The 24,731-nt window shown below is 32.5% G+C and overlaps 3 protein-coding genes across 6 annotated transcripts; 2 read left to right on the forward strand and 1 right to left on the reverse strand.

Moving 5' to 3' along the window:
* Positions 1-623: 623 nt before the first annotated feature.
* LOC100816998 (vesicle-associated protein 4-2) lies at positions 624-4,656 on the forward strand. The gene is made up of 7 exons (XM_003540295.3): positions 624-1,466; positions 1,995-2,065; positions 2,593-2,674; positions 2,764-2,882; positions 3,898-3,975; positions 4,058-4,177; positions 4,459-4,656. Exons 1-7 carry the CDS (start codon positions 1,205-1,207, stop codon positions 4,516-4,518), a joined length of 792 nt encoding a protein of 263 aa, XP_003540343.1. The 5' UTR covers positions 624-1,204; the 3' UTR covers positions 4,519-4,656.
* Positions 4,657-9,579: 4,923 nt separating this feature from the next.
* LOC100817529 (uncharacterized) lies at positions 9,580-10,322 on the forward strand. The gene has a single exon (XM_003540296.3). It carries the CDS (start codon positions 9,784-9,786, stop codon positions 10,063-10,065), a length of 282 nt encoding a protein of 93 aa, XP_003540344.1. The 5' UTR covers positions 9,580-9,783; the 3' UTR covers positions 10,066-10,322.
* A 913-nt stretch (positions 10,323-11,235) lies between these two features.
* On the reverse strand, positions 11,236-24,707 carry LOC100818056 (vacuolar sorting protein 18). 4 transcript variants are annotated; one of them, XM_014765042.3, is made up of 25 exons: positions 24,587-24,689; positions 23,979-24,060; positions 23,724-23,894; positions 23,169-23,381; positions 22,917-23,056; positions 22,682-22,763; positions 22,347-22,401; positions 22,068-22,169; positions 21,730-21,874; positions 21,472-21,615; positions 21,247-21,366; positions 21,072-21,128; positions 20,457-20,516; positions 19,986-20,093; positions 17,686-17,828; positions 16,306-16,384; positions 16,161-16,223; positions 15,909-16,039; positions 15,615-15,720; positions 14,737-14,925; positions 14,015-14,242; positions 13,599-13,754; positions 13,121-13,282; positions 12,439-12,558; positions 11,236-11,567 (listed from the first exon to the last, which is right to left on the reverse strand). In XM_014765042.3, the coding sequence occupies exons 3-25, from the start codon at positions 23,884-23,886 to the stop codon at positions 11,388-11,390; spliced, it is 2,946 nt and encodes a 981-aa protein (XP_014620528.1). In that variant the 5' UTR covers positions 23,887-23,894; positions 23,979-24,060; positions 24,587-24,689; the 3' UTR covers positions 11,236-11,387. The 4 variants fall into 4 exon arrangements, with proteins under 4 accessions (XP_014620528.1, XP_040863531.1, XP_014620526.1 ...); XM_041007597.1 differs by lacking the exon at positions 23,979-24,060 and having other exon boundaries at positions 24,572-24,707; XM_014765040.3 differs by having other exon boundaries at positions 23,979-24,681.
* Positions 24,708-24,731: the final 24 nt, after the last annotated feature.

The raw sequence follows: 24,731 nt of genomic DNA on the forward strand, positions 1-24,731 counted from the left end.
CTGAATACTCTTTCACCTAAAAAATTGAGGTGAAAGAAACAATAAATGTATAAAAGTTTTGTGTGTTTCAAAACAGCCCCTGCCTGTATACTTGTGAGCCATTATTTTTCTTATTTTCAAATAGTTTGTGGCTTTTACCCCGCAAGTTCTCTTCACAAGCATATAAGCACATAGTAGATTATGCATAAAGATATAATCCATCATATTCTTCTATTTTATTTTTATTTTTTTAAAGTTACTACAGACATACAATCGAAATGTGGACATTATCGATTATATGCCTTTTAATTTTAAAAAAAGTTTTCATAGAAAAAAATGACAGTTGAAGTAAAATGAGAATTAGATAAATATTTAATTTTTGTTTTTTCTCTTATTTACTTTGTAATTCTAATTCAAATATTTTATTTTTATTTCATCTAAATCAAATAACTTTAAACACGTCTGCGAAGTTAAATGTAAGTTTGCCAACGAATTAAGATCTTTCTTTTTTGTGTTTATTCTGCATAAGACTGTTGAATTTGTCTCTATATTTGTGTGGCGACAATTTGGACAAAGAATCAAACATCAACTTTATTTTTTACTTTCATTTTTTATTTTCATTTCAATCCACACCACCGATCGAACACAGTGTAAAAGTAGACTTATTCAGAAATGACCAGTGGATACGGAAAAGGTGGGAATGCCAATCTTACATGTGGAAATGTTGAAAAGAAGTAGCAAATGATTGCAGAGACGGTAGAATCCAACCAACTGTAAAGCCAGGGAATCCATAACCAAACAACCGGACCTCAAACACACAAATCAAATACACAATATTCGCACCATTGAGTCCGAACCCAATTGTGCATTCCATCACAGTAAAATTGACCTCTCTCTCTCTGCTACCAAATTGTCTCACTCATAAAGGTACTAACCAGTACGCAGTAACTACCACCGTTTTCGACAAAACTAGAAAAAAATAAAGTTGTAAATCAACACACAACACAACCAAAGCCAAAGGTCACATTCAATTCAACAACCTCGGCGTTTTATCGGACTTACTACGTTCTAGTGCTTTTTACCAACAGACACCACACAACCCACATAGTATTTTTGCTACAACTACCAAATCTACCTTCAGGCCCTTCACTTATTAACTAGAAAGCTTGAAACTTTGCAAGCAATTCTGAGACCCAGTTGCCGGAAGTGGCAGTTCCCGGTGGGGATGGAGGTGGAGACTGAAAAATCAGGGTCTGATGGGAAGGGTTGGAGTTTTTGTAGAATGCCATTTTGGCAAACAACTCATACTCCTTCTTCTTCTTCCATGTCTTACATGCACAATGTTCATCAGCAAAGTCAGAATAATGCTCAATCTGTTGATAGATCCAGTCATCATTCTTCAACAACAGTTTCATCTGTGGCCAAGTCTCTGCTCCCTACAAAGAGGAGGCTCCGCCTTGATCCTTCCAACAAGCTCTACTTTCCATGTATGTGTCTCTTGAAACTTTTTTGGTCATGGAATCTTTTTTGGAGGATTATCTTCTCATGAGTAATGTTATGCTCGCTTACAATTTTTTTAATTATATTTTATAGAACAATATTAAATGAAAAAGTAAATACATATAATGTCTTGAAAACATAAAAAAAATTATTCAATATTTACTATATATAGCAAGCAGGAGGATTGGTAGGGAGATATTATAAGGAGATTTAGAATTACTCGTTTTTGGCTTGGATTTCTAGTGAAATTCATGTTTTGTTTTAATTGTTTGGTTTTTATTATTTTTATTCTCTAGAAGACCCTTATGAATGGGTTGTTCTATTCTTAGTTATCATGGCTAACGTTCACATTCGTGCATTCTGTTTTTTTTTCCTTGCTTTAGTGTTATACTATATTTAAGGTAAGCTTTCTTATGATGGGTGGAAGTGGAATCAAGAATATGATTTGTTTGCAGTGGATGTTAGGTTTTTCCTTGCCTGATATAATGTGACTTGACTTTGTTTTGATTTTGAAGATGAACCTGGTAAGCAAGTTAGGAGTGCAATCGCAATTAAAAACACTTGCAAGTCTCATGTAGCTTTCAAGGTGTGGTTTATGCTTCCAATTATATTTTTTTTGTCATTACTTTACTGTATTCAGAAATGATGTGTGACACAACATTATCATCATGTTACTCCATACGGTGAATTGGCGACTAATTCTGTCATTCATTGTATTCAACAAACATAATAGGAAATTAGAAATTTTGTGTGAGCAATATTTCTTAGAGTCTATACTGCCTCAACAGCTGGGACAAAACTGGAGAAGAAGCTTTGCTTTTGAACATTGAGAAAGTTTTCATCGTGGGAGTTTCCCATTAAACAGTTTCAAAATCTTGGGAAAATTTTTCTAAATTACTATAGTAAGTTAGTAACTATGGGATAGGAGATGTAACAGTTGATCGTGACCTTCTTCATATTGGGTTTCATGGCATATTTCTATAGGATGATATGAACACTTCCATTCTTGTACACTGCCTAGTTATATAGTAATGCCTTTTTTTTTTTTTTTGGTTTCCAATTTTTATCCACTATTTAGGTTACGACTAATGTTGATGTTCTCTTTTGTCTTAGTTTCAAACAACTGCACCCAAGAGTTGTTATATGCGCCCTCCTGGGGGTATTCTTGCCCCTGGTGAAAGTATTATTGCCACTGGTAATTTTTGCTTCTAAACTTGTGTTAAGAAACATAGTCAAATGCTTAGAATTTGGTGAATCCTCTTACAACTCTTACATATTTGGCAGTGTTCAAGTTTGTGGAGCCACCTGAGAACAATGAGAAATCAATTGATAAAAAAAGCAAGGTTAAGTTTAAAATTATGAGCTTAAAAGTGCAAGGTGAAATGGACTATGTACCGGAACTGGTAAAGTATTATTGCTCCTTTCCATGATATCTGGCATCAACATCATTGCCATTTTTATTTATATCTTTGCTTGTTTATGTAAGATGAAGTTAAAACTTTCTTTCTGTCCTTGAGCTAATTAAAGTTTTATGTCCTAAAATCCGTTTTTTCTTTTTTGTTGTGTGTGGAAAAACTGAAAAAGTTAGTTTAACCCAAGATTTTTATCAAGAAAATTGAATCAACAAGAAAATAATATTTCATGTGACTACTTTTGAATTTCTTAAAATATTTTTTGCTTATAAATACTTCAAAGAGATTTCATTTTGTACAAATGGGAATTTGGCACGTGTGTTAGTTACTGGAAGTAGAAGGAGGCTCTGGAACCTTTATGTATTTCCATGACCTGATTTTACTTTCTTTCTGGAGACTTGAGTCAGTGTAGCTTATTGATTTGTTGTCTTCACATCTATATTAGATACTTTTGTGAGGCTGCTGTGACTGGTATTCTGACTTGCGTCACACTTGAATTTATTCATGAACATTTCCTGATTCTGTTCACACAATTATTGTCATAACTGAATTTTATATGAACTGTCTTCTCCAGTGTATTCTACTCTTAATGCATTTCATTTAAGGTTTATGCTTACGGTATTAAAAATTAAATATCTTGTCAAACAGTTTTTTATTGCTGGCATTACAACTTTTGACTAAACTCACTACACAACCTACTTTCATTGCAATTGTCAAATTAAAGATAGATAACAATGAAGAATACGTCTAAAAAGCCTTAAACTGATTGCAAGTATTAGGTTTGACCTTATTCACAAAATCATTTTTCATAATTCATCTTTTGCAGGCATGTCTTGCAATTCATAGATTTATTCCTACAATGACAAATAAGCCAAGTCTATGTGTTTCAAATACTTTGAACATTTAGGACAAAAATGCTTTGGTTTCTTGAATAAATAGATCATGCATTCAATGCTGGAAGAAAATGGGAATCTAAAATGTAAACGTCACATGATTCTTCCTACAGTTTGATGAGCAAAGAGATCAAGTGGCAATAGAGCAAATTCTGCGGGTTATGTTTCTGGACCCTGAAAGGCCTAGTCCTGTAAGACTCTATATCTCAAACTTGTCATATAACCTCTACCATTTTATGTGGCATTGTAGTTGAAAGCTGTTGTTTCTTAAAGGTCCTGGATAAGCTTAAACGAATGTTGGCCGAGGCCGACGCTGCACTTGAAGCACGAAAGAAACCGCCAGAGGAGAAAGGTCCCCGTGTTGCTGGGGAAGGCCTTGTTATAGACGAATGGGTTAGACACTTGTTTCAACACATTTTTTTGTTTGAATACATAGTATATGAACTGACAAAGTAAAGACATTTCATCTTGTCATCCAATCACAAGTTATCATATATGATAACTTTGTTGACTTTTATAATAATTATCTCAAAAGTTATACTTACCAAGATTTTTTATTAGTTGACCATGTAAATTTTTTATACTAACATAGCATAGATGTTAAACTCTTTGTTTATGTATGGGATGCTTTCTTTCCATTTTTCTCATATTCTGCTCGCTTGCTCCTTATGTAGAAAGAAAGAAGAGAAAGATACTTGGCTCAACAGCAGGTCCAAGGTGTTGATTCAGTGTAAAGCATTTCTTTCTTCCTTTTTGTTGTGTAAGCCCTTATTTTCTTCAATTTATGTTCTGAAATTGAATTCATAGCTCACTGATCTGATCTAGAAAATTGCTATGATGCAATAATGAAATCCTTTCATTTTTATTTTCAATTATGTTTGTGATATTAAATGCGAGTGAATTAATACTATAATCACCTGTACTTAATTGTACTTTTACATCATAATCTATAATTTGTACATAGCTTTTTTTTAGGAGTTATAGATAGCTTGTTTGTTTTAGAAGTATATGGAGTATTCGTGTCTTTTAACATATTTCTGCCTCTTTTGAACGATGGATCAATATAATTAATTATATTAAAATAGTTTTGATATTGGTAAGTCATTAGTTGTTTATAGCCATTATTAATCGGGTGAGAGAAAACAAAGTTGGTAGCATCCATGATCGATGGCGGCTATAACATCATAATCTCCTTATTCTTTGTTTATTACTAAGGATGCTTTTATTATTATTATTATTATTATTATTATTATTATTATTATTATTATATACAAAGCTTTAGCTTTATCCGTTGGAGATCAAATGAAATCAGAGATCTTTTACTTCTTTTTTGTTAAAAAAAGAGGTTAGTGGTTTGAAGCAGTCAGGAAAATTAATCAATAGATTTAGGGGTCACTATCATTATATATCTTTTTTTAGGGCATGTCATTATACATTAGTTGGGGACAGTGGAATGCGCATTTTAAATGATCTCCCATCTCTCCTTTGATTTGGTCATACTTTTTTTGGTTACATGATTTGGTTATACTAATATTGCAACATTCCAGAAATAGAAATGCTTTGGCTTTTATCAGAATGTTTGCTTCTGCCTTTGAATCCAAGGGATCCACGTCCATAGCTTGTGCATATTTTAGATGTTAGATGTGGTGAGAGTGCTTAATCCATTGTTATTAAATTCTTTACAAACACGTACTGTATTAAATTATTAATTATATCTGGTTGTGCAAGTATTATAAACGAAAAGCTTTCATTTAAAAAAGATTTGGTCTTAATTTCTGAAACAACAAAGGTAATTACTGGTAAAAAGTTAACAATAGTAATTGGCCCAAAATAGCAAGGATTATTATTATTATTATTATTATTAAGCAATGTATATAATATCACTTCACTTGGAGATCAAATGAAGAGATTTTATACTTCTTTTTCTGTTAAAAGAAAGAAGCTAGTGGTTTAAATCAGTCAGGAAAATTAATTAATAGACAATTAGCTAGCAGTCCCTATCATTCTATATACCTTTTTTAGGGGCATGTCATTATATATCTTTAATATAGTATAAACATGCTGATTTAACAGGTAATTTAGTCTTTTAACATCCACAAAGTGGGCAGGTCCACTTTAAAAAAGTGAGCATATCTCCTTTTTCTAAAGTACAATATTTAAGTGCTTATTATTATGGCATATCAAGGAGCAGCAGCTATGCCATGTGAAGTAGAGTATTAGATGTTATAGAAGAATAATTATTGATGTGTTTTTATTAAACAATTTAGTGCCCGTTTGCTTTGAATCTTAACTGTGGTGGCATACATTTCAATACAAAATTAATATTAAAAACACGTTATTTGAAAAGGAGACAATAGTAAAGATTGTCAACTATGTTTTCTTTATATTTTTTTAATAAATATTTCATACTTATAATATGTTAATAAAAAACATTTCATTACAGAATGAACGGTGAGGATCATCTCTTGCTTGAATTCCCAACATTTTGGACGAAAGATATAAGTTCATCTTCTAAAGTTAATTGAAAATTAAAAAGTTAATTGAAAAGCTAAAGGTTGTTAAACTATTTTATTAAGTTAAAAATATTTAATAAAATTAGATAGAAAATGTAAAATGACAAAAAAATGTTTATTTGATTTTTGTATTTTTTTTAATTTTACAGACTATAATTTTAGGTAATTATAGTTTTAAGTTATATTAGTAAATTTTGAATTCTTATAATTTTTGTTTAAAGACTAAACAATAGTGTAAAATTAAAATGAATAGCATAATAGTGAAAATAGTGTATAATTAAAGAGTTTAGCTTAAATAATTTTATATTGTCATTTAATTACAAATCATTTTTTAAATTACTTTAAAATAATTATTTTAAAAGTTAATAAATTTATCATATGATGAATTGTAATTGAATAATATTGTGTAAGTACACAACATTTTTTCTCATTATTAAATGTGAAGTTTTATTATACTAATAGTAGTGTGATATTAAATAATTTCATTAAAATTTTGGTGGTAAAAAATAAAAATGGAGGAAGCAAAGGCTGCGGGTTTTGGATTATTGGAACCGCAGAATATCATAAATGGCATAGAATTGAATCGTTCTCAAAGCATAAAATGGTGAAGCTAAGGTTGAGATTCATTGCACAAAAATAGGCCACCTTCAATAACAAAACAACGTGCTTTCTTACAATTCTTGTAGCTTCATGCACATGGATTTTGGACCTCGTCGTAAAACCAGCGGATACTCAGAAGTGCCTCTTTAATTATCTCTAGTTTTCACTTTCCCTCATGTTAGCTATAATGTTGTCTTCTCTGCATATGATTGTATTAGCTGATTAGCTTGACAACCAACTTGCCTTCTGTCTGAACGTGTGCATCCAAGTACAAACGAAACTAGCTAGTTTTACAAGTTCATGTTGCAAGGTACACGTAGCAAGTTTAAATCCTGAACATACGCCAAATATTTATAGAAAAAATTATATTATTTTTTTGTTCTCCTGGTAAATTATCCCAACTAGGGTGTTCACTAATACGGGTCATCCATGAATTTAAATTGATTCAAATCGATCCGAACAGTTTAGATTGAGTCATTTATGTATTTGGATCAAAACAAAACCAAACTGATTAAAATCGTTCATGTACGAGTTGAGTCATTTATATATTTGGGTCAAAATTAAAACAAACTGATTACAACCATTTGTGTACGGACTCAATCACAGGTTTATATTTATAAATCCGATCAAAATCGAGCTGATAAAATTTTTTAAAGTTGTTTGGTTTAACTTTAAATATTGTTAATATTAAAACTCAAAGTGTTAGATATGTAAGTGTTGATGTTACTCGTGTTGAAAATTCTTATAATATTAAATGAATCAATTTTACTACTTTTAAACATTTGATAATATTATGTTAATTATATTGATATTTGAATGAATCATGATATAAAATAATAATTCTAAGAAATAAAAATCAAATTTAAATAGATAATTTATTAATCCGAACCAAACTAAACTGTTTATTAGAATGAGTTGGGTTTAAAAAAATTTATAAAAATCAAACATGATGAAACTGATCAAATTTAACTAAATTGAATCTGAATTTAATAAAAATTGATCTGAATCGGTCAACAATACCCCTAACCCAATAACAATTTGATACGGTCTAATGAAGTGGCTACTGACACAGAGGATAGTAATGAACTAGGAAATGTCCATCGAGCCATGCACTCGCACGTGATGCCCTTCCGGAGCCCATAAAGAAATGGATCATTCATCGGACTTCAGGCCCATCATCCCTTAAACTTCAACGTGTCATTGCCACAGTTCAACGTACAACACGTATACAATCAAATCAATTAAAAATGGGTAAAAACTAAAAAGAAAAAGTGGTCCTGCATTGAAGGACTAAATTACCCCTGCATAAAACAACAATACTTCATGGGCCAGAGTCTCGGAAAGGACAAAGAGGTGGGACCCACGACCCGCGAAGAATTGAAGAGAGAGAATAAAGAAAGGGACATTCATGTCAGGAAAATGACTGATCACTGAAATACAATTGGAGACAAAAGATGAGTCATGAGTGACAATTACATCTCTTTCGGATAAGTCCACCACCTGTTTCCTGGAACCACCACTCCTCTCACTCACTAATCTCACAATTAATCCTTAATTATATTATAGTAGAAACTCTTTAAATTAATATTTAATAAATTAATAAAATTTTTAAAATAATAAATTTGTCTGGTATCAACTTAAATCAATGTAAAAAATTGAAAAATTTGATAAAATAATAAGATAATAATTTTTCGTGAGATCTCTTTATAATTTTTGGTCCCAAGAAGATCATAAATTAATAATTCATAGAAACGGGAAAAAATATATTACCTCTATTGAAATATGATTCAATAGTTGTCTGTTTTCCTTTAAAGTTCAAGTCTATTTGGAGTTCATCTTTAACTTGTTTTATTGCATATGTTATATTTTTGTATTGTATCATAAAGTTGTGAAGAGTGTTCGATGTCATAGTGTTTCCTTTCGTGTAACAAGCTCCAAAGACATCGTATCATCTTCATCGTTATCTTCTTTCTCAATGATAGTACCCACAATATCTTCGCCGCCATAAATACTTACTTAAAAATTCTTTAAATTAATAATTATTAATTTATCGATAAATTAACAACTCTCTAAATTAATAAATTTCTCTGGTGGTCCTGATATTATTAATTTATAAAATTTTAACTGTATAATAGTACAAGTTTTCTTTATTTTATTTTATTTTTTAATAATTTGATCCTGTGTTTACTTTTTATGCAAGATCTTCTATTATTTTAGCTGAACAATTTTCATCTGCTTATTAGTTTGATATCTATATTTAATAAAAATACAATAATGTCATGTCCGTATAAATGTATTGACATGTAAAATATCACATTAATATTTTTCTTAGATATTAAATGTTAAATTAACAGATAAATTAAAATAGTAGAGAATTAAATTTGTAAAAAAAAAGAAGAAGTTAAAAAGTAAAACAAAAATACAATTATTTCAATTTCAATAAAAAAATTAATATATTTTTAATTTTCGTATATCAAAAGTGATGTAATTTTAGTCATTGTTAAAATTTACAACACATGTTTCTGGATAAATTTAAGAAATAAAAATATGTTATTAAATAAAAATATATTTGATTTTTTTATTTGATATTATCTTAATAAATAATGGAAAGATTTACAAGAAATAGTAGTATTAGTGAATCTAAGTACCACCATTAAAAAACATTCTACAATGATACAAGAAATCTATAATATGGATTAATTAACAAAAAAGATAAGCGCTTAGGTACAAAATGGGGCCCACCAGAAAATGAGTATTATACAGAAAATCATATCCCAAGTGGTTCTCATTTCCTCTATAAATTCCCCCTTCCTCATCTCATTCATTTCACTACTAACGTTTCTTTGAATTGTGCTGTGTTGTGTTGCAAACAAAGAGGAGAAAAATATGAGTTACTTGAACCGTGTTTGGATGGCGGCGACGGTGGCGGTGGCGCAGGGCCACACCGATCCCGGCCACAAGTGCAAGACGGCGCTCACCTCCATCCACCACAACCGGAGCCGCCTCTTCTCCGGCGGAGCCCTGTCAGATCTCCGGCCTCTTTCCGGCGTCGTGGGATCTGACGTGGCCGGCTCGGTGGCGGGGAGCTCCGACGTGGAGAATAGGGTGAGGCAAGCCGACGACTCTCTGAGGAAAGTGATGTACTTGAGCTGCTGGGGTCAGGGCTGAACCACACGTGGCGTTATGAACGGTGGAGATTGAAGTGGTGGCCGGAGAAAGTGACCCGGGTCGGGTTCGGATCTGAGTTGACCTGACCGAGTCAGATCGGATGACTCGGTTGGAGAGAAAAACTTGGAATGTTCTGATCTTGTAAATAGGTTATGTGTGGATGTATGTGTACAGAGGATAAAAATAGTTTTTCCCACTCCCGAGTGGATGGAGATGATGAGATCTGAAATTAATAAGAATACCTAAAATTATACAAACTCACTCTGATTCCCTTTTATTAATCGTCAATTTCGGGTAAAATTAAACAAAATACTAGAGATGCCTTTACCAATAATTTCTGAAGTATTGTATTTTTCAGGTCAAGGTTTGAGTTGAAGAAAAGGTCCTTTAAGAAACAGTTTTACAAGGAAAAAATCATTGAGAATGAAGCAATCATGATTGGAATATGAAAATTATATTATTATCTTAAATTCATAAGTTGAACTAAATAAAATTTGAACATATACAGATGCTTCCAAGAATCAGAAGTTGATAAGGCATTTTCCGCCTTGAGTTCATTCAGATCCATAATGATAAAGTTTACACATCTGCTTCCAAGAGTCCCCAAGTACAGCAAAATTTTAGATATGACCCATAGTGGCAAATTTTAGCCAAAACTTTAGATTTTGCGAAGACTCTTCTAACTCGGGCATCAATTAAAACTAGATTAATAATTAAAATGATGATTGATCACTTGTTATTTGAATGCAAGGTGCAGTCTGGGTCTGACTTCCTTGTTTTATTAAGCACAATTTGGTAGAAAGAGAAAGTGAGTATTCCCTAAATAAAAGGGTGCTTTTGATCTTTTTCAATTAAAATTGAAATTACTAAATATTTACGTTGAAGATTAATTGAGGTGAAGTTCTGATTTAATTGAAGAATACGATAAAAACTCTTTAAGGAATTGCATCTTGTATTCAATAGACGAAAGGAAGAACAATATATAGCCAGGAAATTAAATGAACTTATAACCACACAAAAAAATTGTTAACAAAAAAAAAAGAAAAGAACTTTCAAAACCTTCTAGTAACAAAAATAGACAACCGTAAGTTACAACAAGGTACAGGATTTGTGGTGCGTATTGGGGTGTAACAATTTCCTTTGGCAATCAGAAAATTAGAGCCAATGGCATCACAAAAAGGAACAGAAAGTACATTAAACAAGAATATGGATTCAGGCATTCATAACCAAACAACATATTGCAACTAGCAAGGAACTTGGACAATCAATAGTGTCCTATACTACAAAGCAACGTTATTCACACAAGGCAAGCATATTACAACTCATGCAGATGCAGGTAACGAGATACTATTTCTCTGGCTTCCAGAGCTTGGTTTTATCTCCCATGATAGCACATGCTGCTCTTCCTCAGGATTGATGAAAGGCAAAAAAATCTTACGGATCATCAGGTCACCACAAAATGGGCATTCACTAGCTATAGCATCATCCAGTTGTGATCGGAGCTGCTCATAATTTGACATGAGTACATATAATTATTAGTTCAAGTCCATCAAAGTACAAGCATTTGACACCACAGTGTGAAGTTCACAAAGATGCCAACACACAAAAGTAGCTTCTTTCATTCCCAATGAACTTAATAAGTACATATATGCTTGCCTAAAGAGCGATTCCAGCAGCTAAGTACTCCTTTGTCACATTTTGTTTGACGTTTATGGTTTTGGCACAGGAATTAAGAAAAATAATGGTTGTTTTAAACTTCATAAAAACTCTTGTGCAATTTCTTAGCATATCCTGTCTTTCATATTAATTAGATTATCCCTCATCTATACTTTTTTTATTTGCTCACTCTATAGTAAATGGTTAAAGATATTTGATCTGTTTGGATAAATTTCTCCATAAACACTTCTAGTAGAAGAATATTAAAAGAAAAAATGAAATACGTTTCTCTATAAGCTAAAATTTGCTACTGTATAAGTTAAAGATAAGCTTTTGGAGAAACTAATATGAGTGAGCTTCTACAAATTAGCTTATGCATAAATTATTGTTTTAATGTTAAATGTTTAATGTTTCATTGATATTGTAAAATGACAATGAAAATGGAACAAAAAAATTTACTAAAACGTTAAACAAAATAAGACGGAGGGAGGATATAAAAGACCTCTGAATTATTACATGCAGAATTCAAAAGATAATGAATATTTAAAAATCAAAGTTGTCAATAATCACAGCCCATGAAAATAGTAATGGTAGAACAAGAAGAGGAATTTGAAGCCTAAATTTCAATGCAAGAAAAATGTAATATTGAGCAACAAATTTCTGCCGTCACCTACTGATACATGTTACCTGGTGCATGAAAGAAAGTTCTGAACAAACCTTGTCTATAGTGGTCATGCTAGGAATGGACTCCTCTGGAGAAAGGGTACCATTGGATTCTCTCCTTGCTTCACTGCCCATCAAAGAAAGTTGCTTCTGCAGATCCAGTATATACTCAGCCTGCAACATTTCCCAATAGATTCAATCTGAATGACGATATTGGAGGTAATAAGAATATGTTGGTTTGAGGTGGGGACAACATTTTGACGGCATGCAAACAAGGTTCTGACAATTATGACTACACTTAAGAATTAAATTAATGAATACAACTTCTTTAAGATATAAAACTTACAACATTGTCAATTTATGACCAATGTAGTAACCCAAATTTGAGGCTACAAACAGCATTTTCATGCTCGATTACAGTGTATTTGTGTCAGCAACAATCAAAGAAGTTAGGATATCACCCCTCAAAGCTATCCAATTTTTTTATGTTAAACAGCTAAAGATCAGATCATTGTGTCCTTTCAACTTTCTTACATTGGCATCTCACAATCACATCAGTGTTCAACTCATCTGAAACAATGTGCAGTTCATTGGTATTTTTATTTTGAAGCAAAAAACTTATTGGTTTTAATTATTATTATTGCAGATACTGCTGAAAACAATAAACTTTCAAGTAGCATAACGTGAAATAGTCACAATGAGATGACAAATATGAGAAAAAAAGTAGTATATTTACATGGGTCTCAACTGTACAGCGAGTCACATGGACAATCAGGCATTCTGCATGGAAGGCATGTCCACATGGAAAGATATAAAAAGGTGCCATTTGGCCTACTAATGTATAGCCACGGCCCGTGCCAAATTCCCTGCCAGCTGTTAAAATTTTTCGTTGACAAACCTAGGGAGTAAGATTAAAATCATTTCAAATGAGGGGATAAATTCAGCAAACTAAATCAGAAAAACAAAAGCAGATAGATCTTTTAATATATATATATACAGTCATGTCATAGAGATTCAACAAAGTTTTACGTTGACTGTCGAAAGCCTAACACAACCCTCTCCTTTTATCCGGGCTTGGGACCGGCTAAGAATAGCAAAGCTAACCTAGGCAGGATTATATATATATATACAGTACGCAACTAAAAAGTAAACAACTGCACAATTTAAAAACTGCAGGTGCAGTTTTTTCAAACATATATCAGGAAGGGCAATACCCCACACTCCTCATCTCGATCAATAATAGTGCATCTTTGAGCAAGTGCACTGATATCATTTCTGATGTTGTCAGCACCATGGGTTGCATCATTCATCTCTTCCTTCAGCTGTTCAATTTGCTTATTGTAATCCTCCAATGATGAGCAGATAGCCTCCTGCATAAATTTAGATATTCACCAATGGAAGTTTAAGAAAACCAATTACAATTACCCAAAACAAGTAGACAAATGACTTCACATGAGATTTCTTTAGTTAATATTCCAAAAAGAAGCCAGTATATTATATCTAAATTTCAACAGGTAATAATAATAATAATAATAATAAAACAATTGAACTTGTAAGCATCACTAGATAAGATTATCAGAGTTGAAAATTGTCGATCAACATGGCAAAAACAAAGCAAAAATAACTGTACCTTGAAGTCGTCAATCAGGGCAAAATCTGGAAAGAATGGTAATATATCCTCTATCTTTAGCAGGCCATCAGTTTCTTTAAGAAATGCAATTGCCTTCCTTATGTTTTCCCTCTTAGTTCCTTTTTCTTGTTCAACAACATGCTTGGCAATCATGAGCCAAAGCTTCTTTCTCAAATCCTCATCATCTTCAACCTTATCAGCTTCGGCCATAGCAAGCTCTGAATCAATCTAATACAGAAAAGTGATTTAGCATGAAAGAATCAATCTTAAAAAATGAAAAAAAAAATCCCTTCAAAATATTTAAAGGCTTATTCTTATTTCGTTGTTAGGATGTCAAATTATTTAAGATTTAAAAAACTTCTAACTGGATATGTTGTACTTCTTTTTCAAAAACGTGGCTCTGAGAGAACTATATATTATACAAGAACACTTACTTATTCTAGCCACAGTGGAGAAAGGGATGAGAAGAGAAGAAAAATCCCCAGAGGAATGTACTTTTGGGCCTTATTTATGAATTATTCCTTAAGACTTCTAATGCATAAAGAATAAAACATGTGTTAAAATTGGTTGCTCTTGCAGCATCCCCATAAGATATGACTACAAGTGAAAAATATCACCAATGAAGAACATTCGTAAAGCAAGTATTTCTAATTAAGATGCACCATTTTTTGTATTGAAGCAGTGGTAAAGTTGGAACACAACAATCATCATATTAGTCTCACCTGTAAGGCAAGAGCAACTGCTTCTTCATGCATTGACATCATACTGTATATATGAACACATGCACGCATTCGTTTTTCCTTGAGGCAAAGACGCAAGGCGTATTTAGGATCGTAGAAGAACTCAGGACCATTTTCTGGTCCTTTCCCAAATTTGCTTTGTAGGAAACGTAGAAGTGAACTATCATCTTCCTGAGTAATAAAAAAATAGAACAAATACATAAATAGGCTCTATTTTCAACATCATACAGATCCAGGAAGTCGTAAATTCCTTCATATCTAGTCAAGAAATGAGACAACTTTAAGACTCAATCAAACCTCAATTGATTTGTCAAAGAAAAGTCACACGTTAGAATTTCCATAAAATATTTCCCTGGAGGCTCGTGTTCAATTTACATTTACAATTTAGATCCCAATCACCTGATGTCAGTTTTAATGAAAGACAAACATACAATGAAGAATATGATCTTTGTCTTCATACAAGAGTGGAAAAACAGACAATTTGATTTGATCCTAGGAGATTCAAATATGCTTAAATTGCAGTACGAATCTGTCATTTCAGTTTTGATCAATGGCACTATACAGTAAAGAGGAGCTATTGTTTATGTATATGAGAAGTGAAAAAACAAGTAAATTGATGTTAAATAGTTTAAAGGTGTAAGATGCATAGCATGGACTAAGCAGAGATTACCAATTCCTTATGAAAATTTCACAAGCATGGATGATTGATATATCATCCATTTGTTCACATGCAGGTACACATAACATACGTTCTATACATAAATATAGATGATATCATAATACAATAGGAATGTGAAACACCCTTTATAATCACCACATCAGAAGTGCATGATCATGGATTATAAAGCAAGCCACACAACCTGTTTTGCATATAAAGAAAGTAGCAGGTTATGAATTCCAGGATTTTCATTATGTAATCGATGAACACAATATTCAAGATATTTAATGACTTCGTGTGTCTCATTCCTGCATGTGAAAACAGTTGACATAAATGAACTTAAAATTCCAAAACAAAATATCAATAAATTTACGAAATCTGTCACAAGGGAGACACTGAGAACACACAAAATAAATAAATAAATAAATAAATCGGTGAACACAATTCTGACTGAAACATTTAACTGATTGAAAATGCAAATACAAATACGGAGTACTTTGCATGTGGTTCACTTGAATAACGCATCATTGCAGGAATCAGTTTCCTTGGGTTCAGATTCTTTGTAGTCATCCACGATTCAACAGTTTCATATGCATCAAGGGCAACAAGGTCTGGAGCAAACTTATACTGCATAGGACAGTCAATATAGTCTATTACATGTAATATTTCTCAAAAAAGATTGTGAGGCTACAGTCCCAAATAGATTATCACATGATTCACATCCCAAATCCTAAATGTTGAATCATACCTGAAGATCTATAGGCACAGAAGGTTTCTGAAGCACTTCCAATGCTTTTTTTGCTTCTCCTTGCTTGAAAAAAAACACAGAAAGTAAGAGCAATGAAAAGGATATATAACCAAAATGACATGGAACATAAGTGGAATCAGGGCACCTGAATGTAATGGTGAACTACAATCTCATACTGCCCTTTTAAGCTAGCAAAATATACCAATTCTTCAACCCTTCCATAACTGTAGAAAATTGCAAAAAGCAAAATTATATAAGATTAATCTCTGTATAATATATTACTAGCTCTGGTAAAAAAAAATCACAAGGAAATAAACCACTAAGTAAATTGGAGTGCTACTTCTGTTTGGATTGATATGATAAACAATAAAATATTATGTTATTGTGCAAGGGACTTGGGTGTCCCACATCAAGTAGTATGGGATACTCAATGGAGTACTTAAGTGGTTTGGTTCTCCCCCTTAACAGCTGGTTTTAAGGGAGGGTCTTCTAAGTGTTTGGATGCTTATCAATTGGTATCGGAGTTGGTTGCCAAAGGAGGGACTGACCAGAAAGACTGATGAAACATCAATACATCATAGAGTGCAAAGCCACTGGGACATTGACTCTTAGGAGTGGGGCTATGATAGGGACTAGGGTATTATGGGGTCCCTAAGTCCCACATCGAGTAATATGGGATGCTCGGTGGCATACTTAAGTGGCTTGGTTCTCCCCCTGTTGACAACTAGCTTATAAGGTAGGGTTCCCAAGTGCTTGTGTGCTTATCATGTTGAAAGACAAAATTAGTGAGTTCTACTCACAATAAATAACATTTGACAACTTATATATACTGATGTAATACAGAAGATCTAGACATAATAAAAAGTTTTATGGCCACGAGACAAATTTTCAATCCAAAGTAGATTTTACGATCCTATAAAAAGTTCATCACTGGTGTAAAATTAAATTTGATTTACATTGCTGTCAATGGACTCTAACCCATACACATCATAATTCATACCAAGAAACTACACCTTTTTTTATTGTTCATAAAATGTAACACATTCTGCAAAATGACACCAATATGACTAACACATGTAATGGATGTGAAATTGAAAAGCTGCAATACCAGATCAAGGCAGAGGGATGGAGTCATCACCACTGAACCTAGGTGGCTAATAACTAATATATTAATCTTGTCATCTTCAAACTTTGTAGACGCAAAGGGTCTCCTCATTTTAGAAAAGTTTCCTCTTGAATAAATTATTATGATAACTAAATTTTTAAAATCTCAAAAAACTACAAAACTAATCAACACAAACAAACATGGATCTGGACCCTCCACTCTGCCCACGAAAGCACATCCATTATTTTTCCTGCATTTTTTGTTGAATTTAACTGTATAAGAAATAACTTGTGCTTGAGAGAATTTCGTATACACAAACTACCAGAATTTTATAAATAAAATTGAAGAAAACAGGTATGCACCAAGAATTAATGTCCAGCCAAAAAACATTCAGCAGGCATATCAAGAATCAACTACTACCTTTCTAAAAGTTTCATTGTAGTCGTTTCATCCAATACATCTTTGTTGTCACTGAGAAAAGTACAAAACTCTTTAATAATTGATTGGTACTCTAAATTGTTATTCTCTGATGCAAAGTCATCTTCCAAGAGCAGTCGATTTATCTAAAAGATCAAGATAGAAAACCCAAATTAATTTGCATGCAAAAAATATCTATAAACTCACAGGATAAATATTAAAGAAAACAACTGAAGTAGTCATTTAATTGCCTAAAGCCATAGAAAAGTATCAGAAATTGCTCCCTAGCTCTACCCATCTTTTCAACAACAAAAAATCTAAAGCATAAATGAGTATCAGCATTGTTGATTTACTATCATGTGTTTGGTTGGATTAATGTTGTGAACACATGTATATTCGTTTTTTCATGTCAAATCAATTTTAAAGCGTGAAAGATATATATAGTAGTTGTGGGTTGCGATATATTGTTGTACAACACGAAACCAAACACCCACCAAGCATTGGTAACGCAAATCGGTTATTTCACACAGAAGGTCAGGGTTTGTTGCTTTTCATACAAACATGTTTATATTTAACTTCCACTACATGCTTAAGCAGTTCATAATGGTTTTCTTATTGATAACTGCTAAATATGAATTATTTTTTATAATAAAAATATATTGAAAATATCTTTAAAAATATTTATTTAGCAATTATTTTTTGCTTAAATGATAGGAATTAATATTTTTTTTATTTATAACTTGCAGATATGAAAAGGAAGGATTAAAATAAAAAAGATCCAGAAAATATTAAAAATATAAATAAGAAAGATTTTTTGCATCAAGCTCAAGTCCACTCCAGCAACTACAAAAAGGGAGTAAAGCCAAGGAGAAAAGACACACTGAATCTCAGAGCACTCTAATACACACCTAAAGCCTGAGAACTCTCCCTTAGGGAATTCTTTCTTCTCTTTCATTATTTTCTATTCCCTTTTTTCATCTCTTCTCCTCCATCAATTCTTATACCTCTTTGCTAGTGTAAGGTCCCTTATAGCTATGAGAGGCTAAACCCTTAGTTAGGGTTTGACAGGCCTAAAAAGTCAAAAGATGTATTGTACACTTCATATTTATCAATGCAAACAGGTGTTTTCTTTCCTATTTTCCTTTCTTACTTTTAATTTCATGCATCATTCATCCTTACATCATCTTTAGGCGTTAGGTGCTCGACAGAGGGTAGTCCTTAATAGAAAAACAAGGAAAGTTTTGCATACATCTGTTTTAGAAATTAGTCGCTCAATAGGAGATAATTTCTAATAGAACTAAAAGGAAGGGGTATCTTAATAAAATCATTGTTAGACATAGAGTGATTGCATTATGCCCATGCATCAAAGCAAGCATCTAGAATTAGAATTTCATGCATTTTATCTATTGACTCTTTGCAAAGCCATTTGGGAGATAGATAAGTAAAATAGGCTTGTCATCAAGAGACATCAAGGACAAGTATTCTAATAGATGTGGGTAGGATAAATTCACCTGATTGATAGAGAAAAATCACAAATAATACATCTTAGGCAAATAAGGCATGCTAGGTCCTAACATTCTCATTCCATTGAATTCCATGTTATTTCTTTTGTTATCTATTAATAGTTATTATTTTATACTCTATTCTTTTAAAGTTATCTTATATATCTTATTTTATTTTTTTCTCTTATAAATTGAAAATTATCCAACACAAATATAAAACAAAGTCCCTGTGGAAATCGACACTCGGACTTCCGAGTTTTTATTACTTGGACATTTGATAAACTTGTCAACGAGTTAACACTTATCACACTTACAGACGGGATCATTGTTTTCTTATTCTTTGTTTGTTTCAGTATTTAGCTTATGGCATGAGGGAACTATCCTTGGCAGTTTTTGCTCTTCATTTCTGTTACTCAAATATGATACTTTAAATTTTCATTGTCTCTTTTTCTTATTATTGGAAAAAATCCAAATCCCACATCGGCTAGAGATAGTGCCAAGATATAATATATAAGTAAGGAACAATCCTTACCCTATGAACTAGCTTTTGGGGTTGAGTTAGGCTCAAACCCACATTCTTAGACCTATCACTTACTCTTCATGAACCATGTACAAATAAGTGAAACAATAAGAGTTTGTGGAAAACATGGTTCTTTTAGAACATATACAGAAATAAGCACCATTCTAGTTTAAATTTGGATATAACTATATAAGGTTTGTCATGCCATTGTTCATAGAAAATGAGATAAAGAAATAAAAATAGGAAACTAAATTTCCTTCCAAGTGTCAAGAATGTAGAACCTTATCCAAGTATAATTCAGTTGTCCAGGTGGATATCATTGTTATTTGACATTTGTCACTCTTTTCTAAATTATCAAGCTTCCGCAGTACGAAAGTTCTCAAAGCATCCTACAAAAAGAAAGAAACTAGTGAATTTGTATAAGCATGAGTCAAATGTAAAATCCAAGAATTTAAAAATTAAATTCAAGATTAACCAATTCAAATCAGTTTGCATATGCCCACATAGGAAAGCAATAACTCTAAAGATTAAATGCACATAAGAAAATTCTAAGATACAACATAAATTTACCATTTATCAAACTTATAAATAAGTTTTAGAAGCAAAAGAAGAATGAAATAGAGAAGAGTACATGTGAAAAGATTTTCTTCTTGAAAAACAAAATTACAGCATAAGCTCTTCAAGAAATTCACACATTGACAAACATTGCAGCCATATAATTCTTATTTAAAGACCAGCAACATGAAAAGTACCTGTTCACCAATACTAATGAACTTCAAAGTGACCTCTTCAAATGATAAAATATAATTGATCTGCAAATCATATTCCTGTCAGATTTTTTTTTCTTTTGGATTATCAAAACAAATTCGTGTTACTACTTTTGACAGCATGATATGCACATTGATTCAGTAAAAAACACTCACAATTATCACCAAATTCTCAAAATTGAGCACTGTATATAAAGATGATGCTGTGAAAAAATTCTACACCTCCAAAGTTCAATTTATAAACAGAACTCATCTAAAATATTCAGTGGCCTATCTTCAGGGAGTGATGTTTCTTTAATGAAAAAGTCATGACAGTTTTACGCATGGATCTCCCAGTTTGAAGAAGATTCATTAGGAAAAGATGCATAATAATATCTATGCATAATTTTCAGTATAATTGGACCAGGATTTGGTAGTGTACTAGTGTTAAAAGTTTATAGGCATGAGAGTCCAGTTCACCACTAAATATATATTAATCAAAATCACAAGGGGCAGCACAATTACTTTTAAGTAATCAAGTGTCACAAAAGCAAAGGAAGTTCCTGCATAAATATAACAAACTAAAGATACCAAAATAGTGAACTTAAAAAGAAGATTTACTTTGGCATAGAAAGAAGCAGCTCTTAAATAATCTTTAAAAGAAAACGCAGCTTCAGCCTGCACCACAAATTATTCCAATCAAACACCAAACTACAGTCTTGTAGCAAATATAAAATACATGAATTTATGTTACAAACTATTTCATGGGCGGCACAATAAAGCAAGTGAACAGTACCTGGACTAAATATACTTGGTCCCTTTGAAAAGGGTCACGGCAGTTTGCTAAAGCAGCAGCATATTCATTCATGTCAAGATATACTTTCCACATATCTTGGCCTTCATCATTGATAGACACCTACTAAAATATTAAATACAGTAGAAGCAGCAGCAGTAGCAGCAATTACAACCAAGCCAGTTAGATCCACAATTCAGAAGGCTGCAGCATTCAAAGAACACAAACCTGAAAGATGGAGTTTTGATCATATGCATAAAACAAACCAGCCGTGGCATCACTACACAATCCTATAATACCCTTAGAGGCTGAATCAGAAGTTTGATCAAACTGAAGTTCCTCAATGATCTTCTCGCTAATTCTGTTTACAACCTATAAATGTTCAAATAATTTAGCTAGCATGGATAAAACTCTTTAAAATTTAGATCGCGCATGGCACAGACACTATGATGTAAACAAAACTATGATATATAAGTGCATACACACCTTGACCTTATTCCCTAAAAGCAACAAGAAATGGAATTCAGACAAAGCCATTGAACTTGGTTTAACTACTTCAGCTCCTTCAGACAATTTGGAGTAGTCCAAAAGAGCCTTATTCTCAATAAAATTTTCATTTCCACTTGAAGAGCTGTCAAAAGTGTGAGAAAGGTGAATATGGAAGGATTCACAAAACAACAATAAGAACCATTCATGAAGCACATATAGCATGTTATAAAATGACTAATGAGGTTTGCAGAATCATGACCCACATAGCAAACATGATCTGAATCAATATCTATTATTGATGAAACAGACAACAAAGTCAAGTAATTCTCTACTACCTTTGTTGTCCTCCAAAATTTAAGCCACCATGGTACATACCAGCACCAGAAAGCCATGCAAAATGTACAGCTCTTCGTTGCTTGATGAAAAAATGCAACTCACTGGAAGATACCCAATAAAATGAAATCTTAGAAGGGATAGATCATATACAAACAACAAATGTGAAAGTCTGTAAAAAATAAAGCAATTTTCAGCTTTTAGACCACTTACATTTTATGTAGAATGTTCCCATGAAATAACAGTAGTAGTATTATTTTAGAGAGAGGGAGAGTACTTGCCTGTTTGCTATGTCACCAGGAAGTTCCATAAAATGCACCGTACGATCTAAATAACCTGAAAAAACAGTCTAAATTTGTATAACAATCAGTAAAAATTAAACTTTAGAATATAATGAAGGGTATAATGTAAAAGGATAGAGCCCAAGATTAATCTTCAATAATGTGATAGAACAAGGACATCGTGTTTTAGAACATATAACGGTAATTACCTGTTCATATATATTATATTACATTTTTTTAATACTAAAAATGGAAGTATGGATATGTTACTCAAATATCAAAACATAAAGGGAAAAAAAAAACAAAAATGTGGAAATTTATATTATTTAACTTACTTCCAGTGAAAGAGTAAAGCCGAGTAGGAGTAACAGCCATCACATAGTATCTAGTCCCATTTATCATGCTAGCTGTTTCCATCTGAGCAAAATGGACAAGAACCAGAACAGAAATTGAATGCCTTATTCGCATTTGGGACAAAAAAACAGACTCTAAATTCCTCAAAAATGGGATGAAACCATAGACATTATCTTGAAAAAAGAACCTATAACAGTAAACAGACAAACGATATACCTGCAAACCCATAAAAGCTTCTTGAAGTTCTGTTAATTCAAAGAGAAACTTGATATACTTCTCTTTCTTGTCCTTCTCATCCACAGCCAACTCATGAAGTTGACCATTTTCTGTCCCAAGAATGACTTCCTTTGTGGAAACTGTATTTTAAAAAGTTTAATCAAAACCTCAAGCTGAAGAATATGTGAAAGTCTTTGTTGTAAATAAATCAACAAGCAATGGGCAAAAGTCAAATAAGTGATCAAAAACTACCTTCAGTTATCTGCTGCTTGTTCCATGCAACGGCATTTACAACAAGACCTTTCAGCTTGCTCAAAATTCGTGGCTTGGTCCATTTGGCATGAGTATAGAAAGTTTCAGCTCCTCCAGGACCAACTACAGTGGCAATACAGTGACTCCCTCCAGGATCAACAAAAACCCTATGGATTGACTGGTCCCCAGGACGACCCACGGAGAGATCAATCTCTACACTCCAAACAGACAAGTTATCAGACTTCCATCAATCCTATTGAAGAAGCAGGATATCAAAGCACAAGAGACAACTCCAAATCCCAGCATAAGCTCGAGTATACACCACCATCAACAACCCTAAAACGAATCATTAAAAAAGTGACCCTATTCTATATCTATGTTAAATTACAATCAAACCCCCAAATTTGACATTCAAAATGTAAAGGTTACTGAATTTGAAATACCCATATCAATGGGATGTCAAATGACAATTCATTTCTACCATTTAAAAATCAATGGAAATTGGAAAGTGCGTATCCAAGGAATAGAAAGCTGAAAAATTATTTGAAACTTCACCATTTGAATTGCCAACCCCAAAATCATGCCTGACGACCCATCCTCTGCTGGTTCCAATCACAATGACATCATTTCCAGCAGCCATGCAAGTGATAACTCCACGCCCTTTTGCAGCATATCGTTCAAGAAGGTCCACTGTGAATACCTGCCTCCCTTGATCCATCTATCAATCTTTTTATGTGAAGAAAAAATGGTCAGTAACTGGAAATTAATAAGATAAATAGAAGTATTTGAGTTTCGAAAAAAGGAGCTCACTTGATTATTGAAAGAATAAAATTGGTTTCACAAGGGAACTCGAGCTTGAACAATGGGAGCACACTAACAACACTTGTTCTTTCTATGCGATTTAAAACATTAATAATTAATGATTAACAATCTTCATATTTTTCTGATCTGATTCCATCTAGCACAAAATTACCAAAATTTCATATAGTTTTTTTCTTTTATAAATATGAAAATGAAGACAATGTTTTTAAAAAAGAAAATGTATATATCACAACATGGAATGTTGTTGAACTTGGTGAGGTGATCGACTGAGTTCAGATAATGGTAAAAAAATTATAAGACAAGCTAACAAAATTCAAGATGCCCACACTCCAAATTTCAAATGATCACACAAGCACCTTGAGTGAATAACTAAGTAGTTCTAAACTCAGATAAAAAAGTAAGGACTAAAATTAACTTCAAGAAAACTTGGCATCAGAAATCAATTTACTTTCAAAAAAACACTACAAAATTTTGAATCGGATTCGGACCTGATGCTATAAGCTTGAAAAAAATTGAATCAGACCTTAATACATCAATTTTGAATGCAAAACAAAAAACAAATAAAAAGGAAAAAGAGTTGCCGTTGGAAAATCCACCACGTCGAGCTTTGTCTCCGAATGAAAGAGTAGGAATTTCCGTTGGCGTTGGACGTGCTCTTCTTCTCCACACCCAATTTGCTGAAACAATGGCACCTTTCGAGTTTTTTTTATAAAGGGGCCTTTTTGTAAAAAAAAAAAAACA

Source organism: Glycine max, chromosome 12 (genome assembly GCF_000004515.6).
Source record: "Glycine max cultivar Williams 82 chromosome 12, Glycine_max_v4.0, whole genome shotgun sequence".
NCBI classification, from domain to species: domain Eukaryota; kingdom Viridiplantae; phylum Streptophyta; class Magnoliopsida; order Fabales; family Fabaceae; genus Glycine; species Glycine max.

Bases quoted from the DNA above. Each gene is read 5' to 3' on its own strand.
- LOC100816998 (XM_003540295.3), top strand. From the start codon at position 1,205: ATGGAGGTGGAGACTGAAAAATCAGGGTCTGATGGGAAGGGTTGGAGT. The intron at 2,066-2,592 runs GTGTGGTTTATG...CTTTTGTCTTAG, and splicing joins AGTCTCATGTAGCTTTCAAG to TTTCAAACAACTGCACCCAA. The intron at 4,178-4,458 runs GTTAGACACTTG...CTCCTTATGTAG, and splicing joins GCCTTGTTATAGACGAATGG to AAAGAAAGAAGAGAAAGATA.
- LOC100817529 (XM_003540296.3), top strand. From the start codon at position 9,784: ATGAGTTACTTGAACCGTGTTTGGATGGCGGCGACGGTGGCGGTGGCG.
- LOC100818056 (XM_041007597.1), bottom strand. From the start codon at position 23,886: ATGGATCAAGGGAGGCAGGTATTCACAGTGGACCTTCTTGAACGATAT. The intron at 21,129-21,246 runs GTACTGTTCACT...TTTGTGGTGCAG, and splicing joins ACCAAGTATATTTAGTCCAG to GCTGAAGCTGCGTTTTCTTT. The intron at 11,568-12,438 runs GTTTGTTCAGAA...AATTATGAGCAG, and splicing joins GCATGACCACTATAGACAAG to CTCCGATCACAACTGGATGA.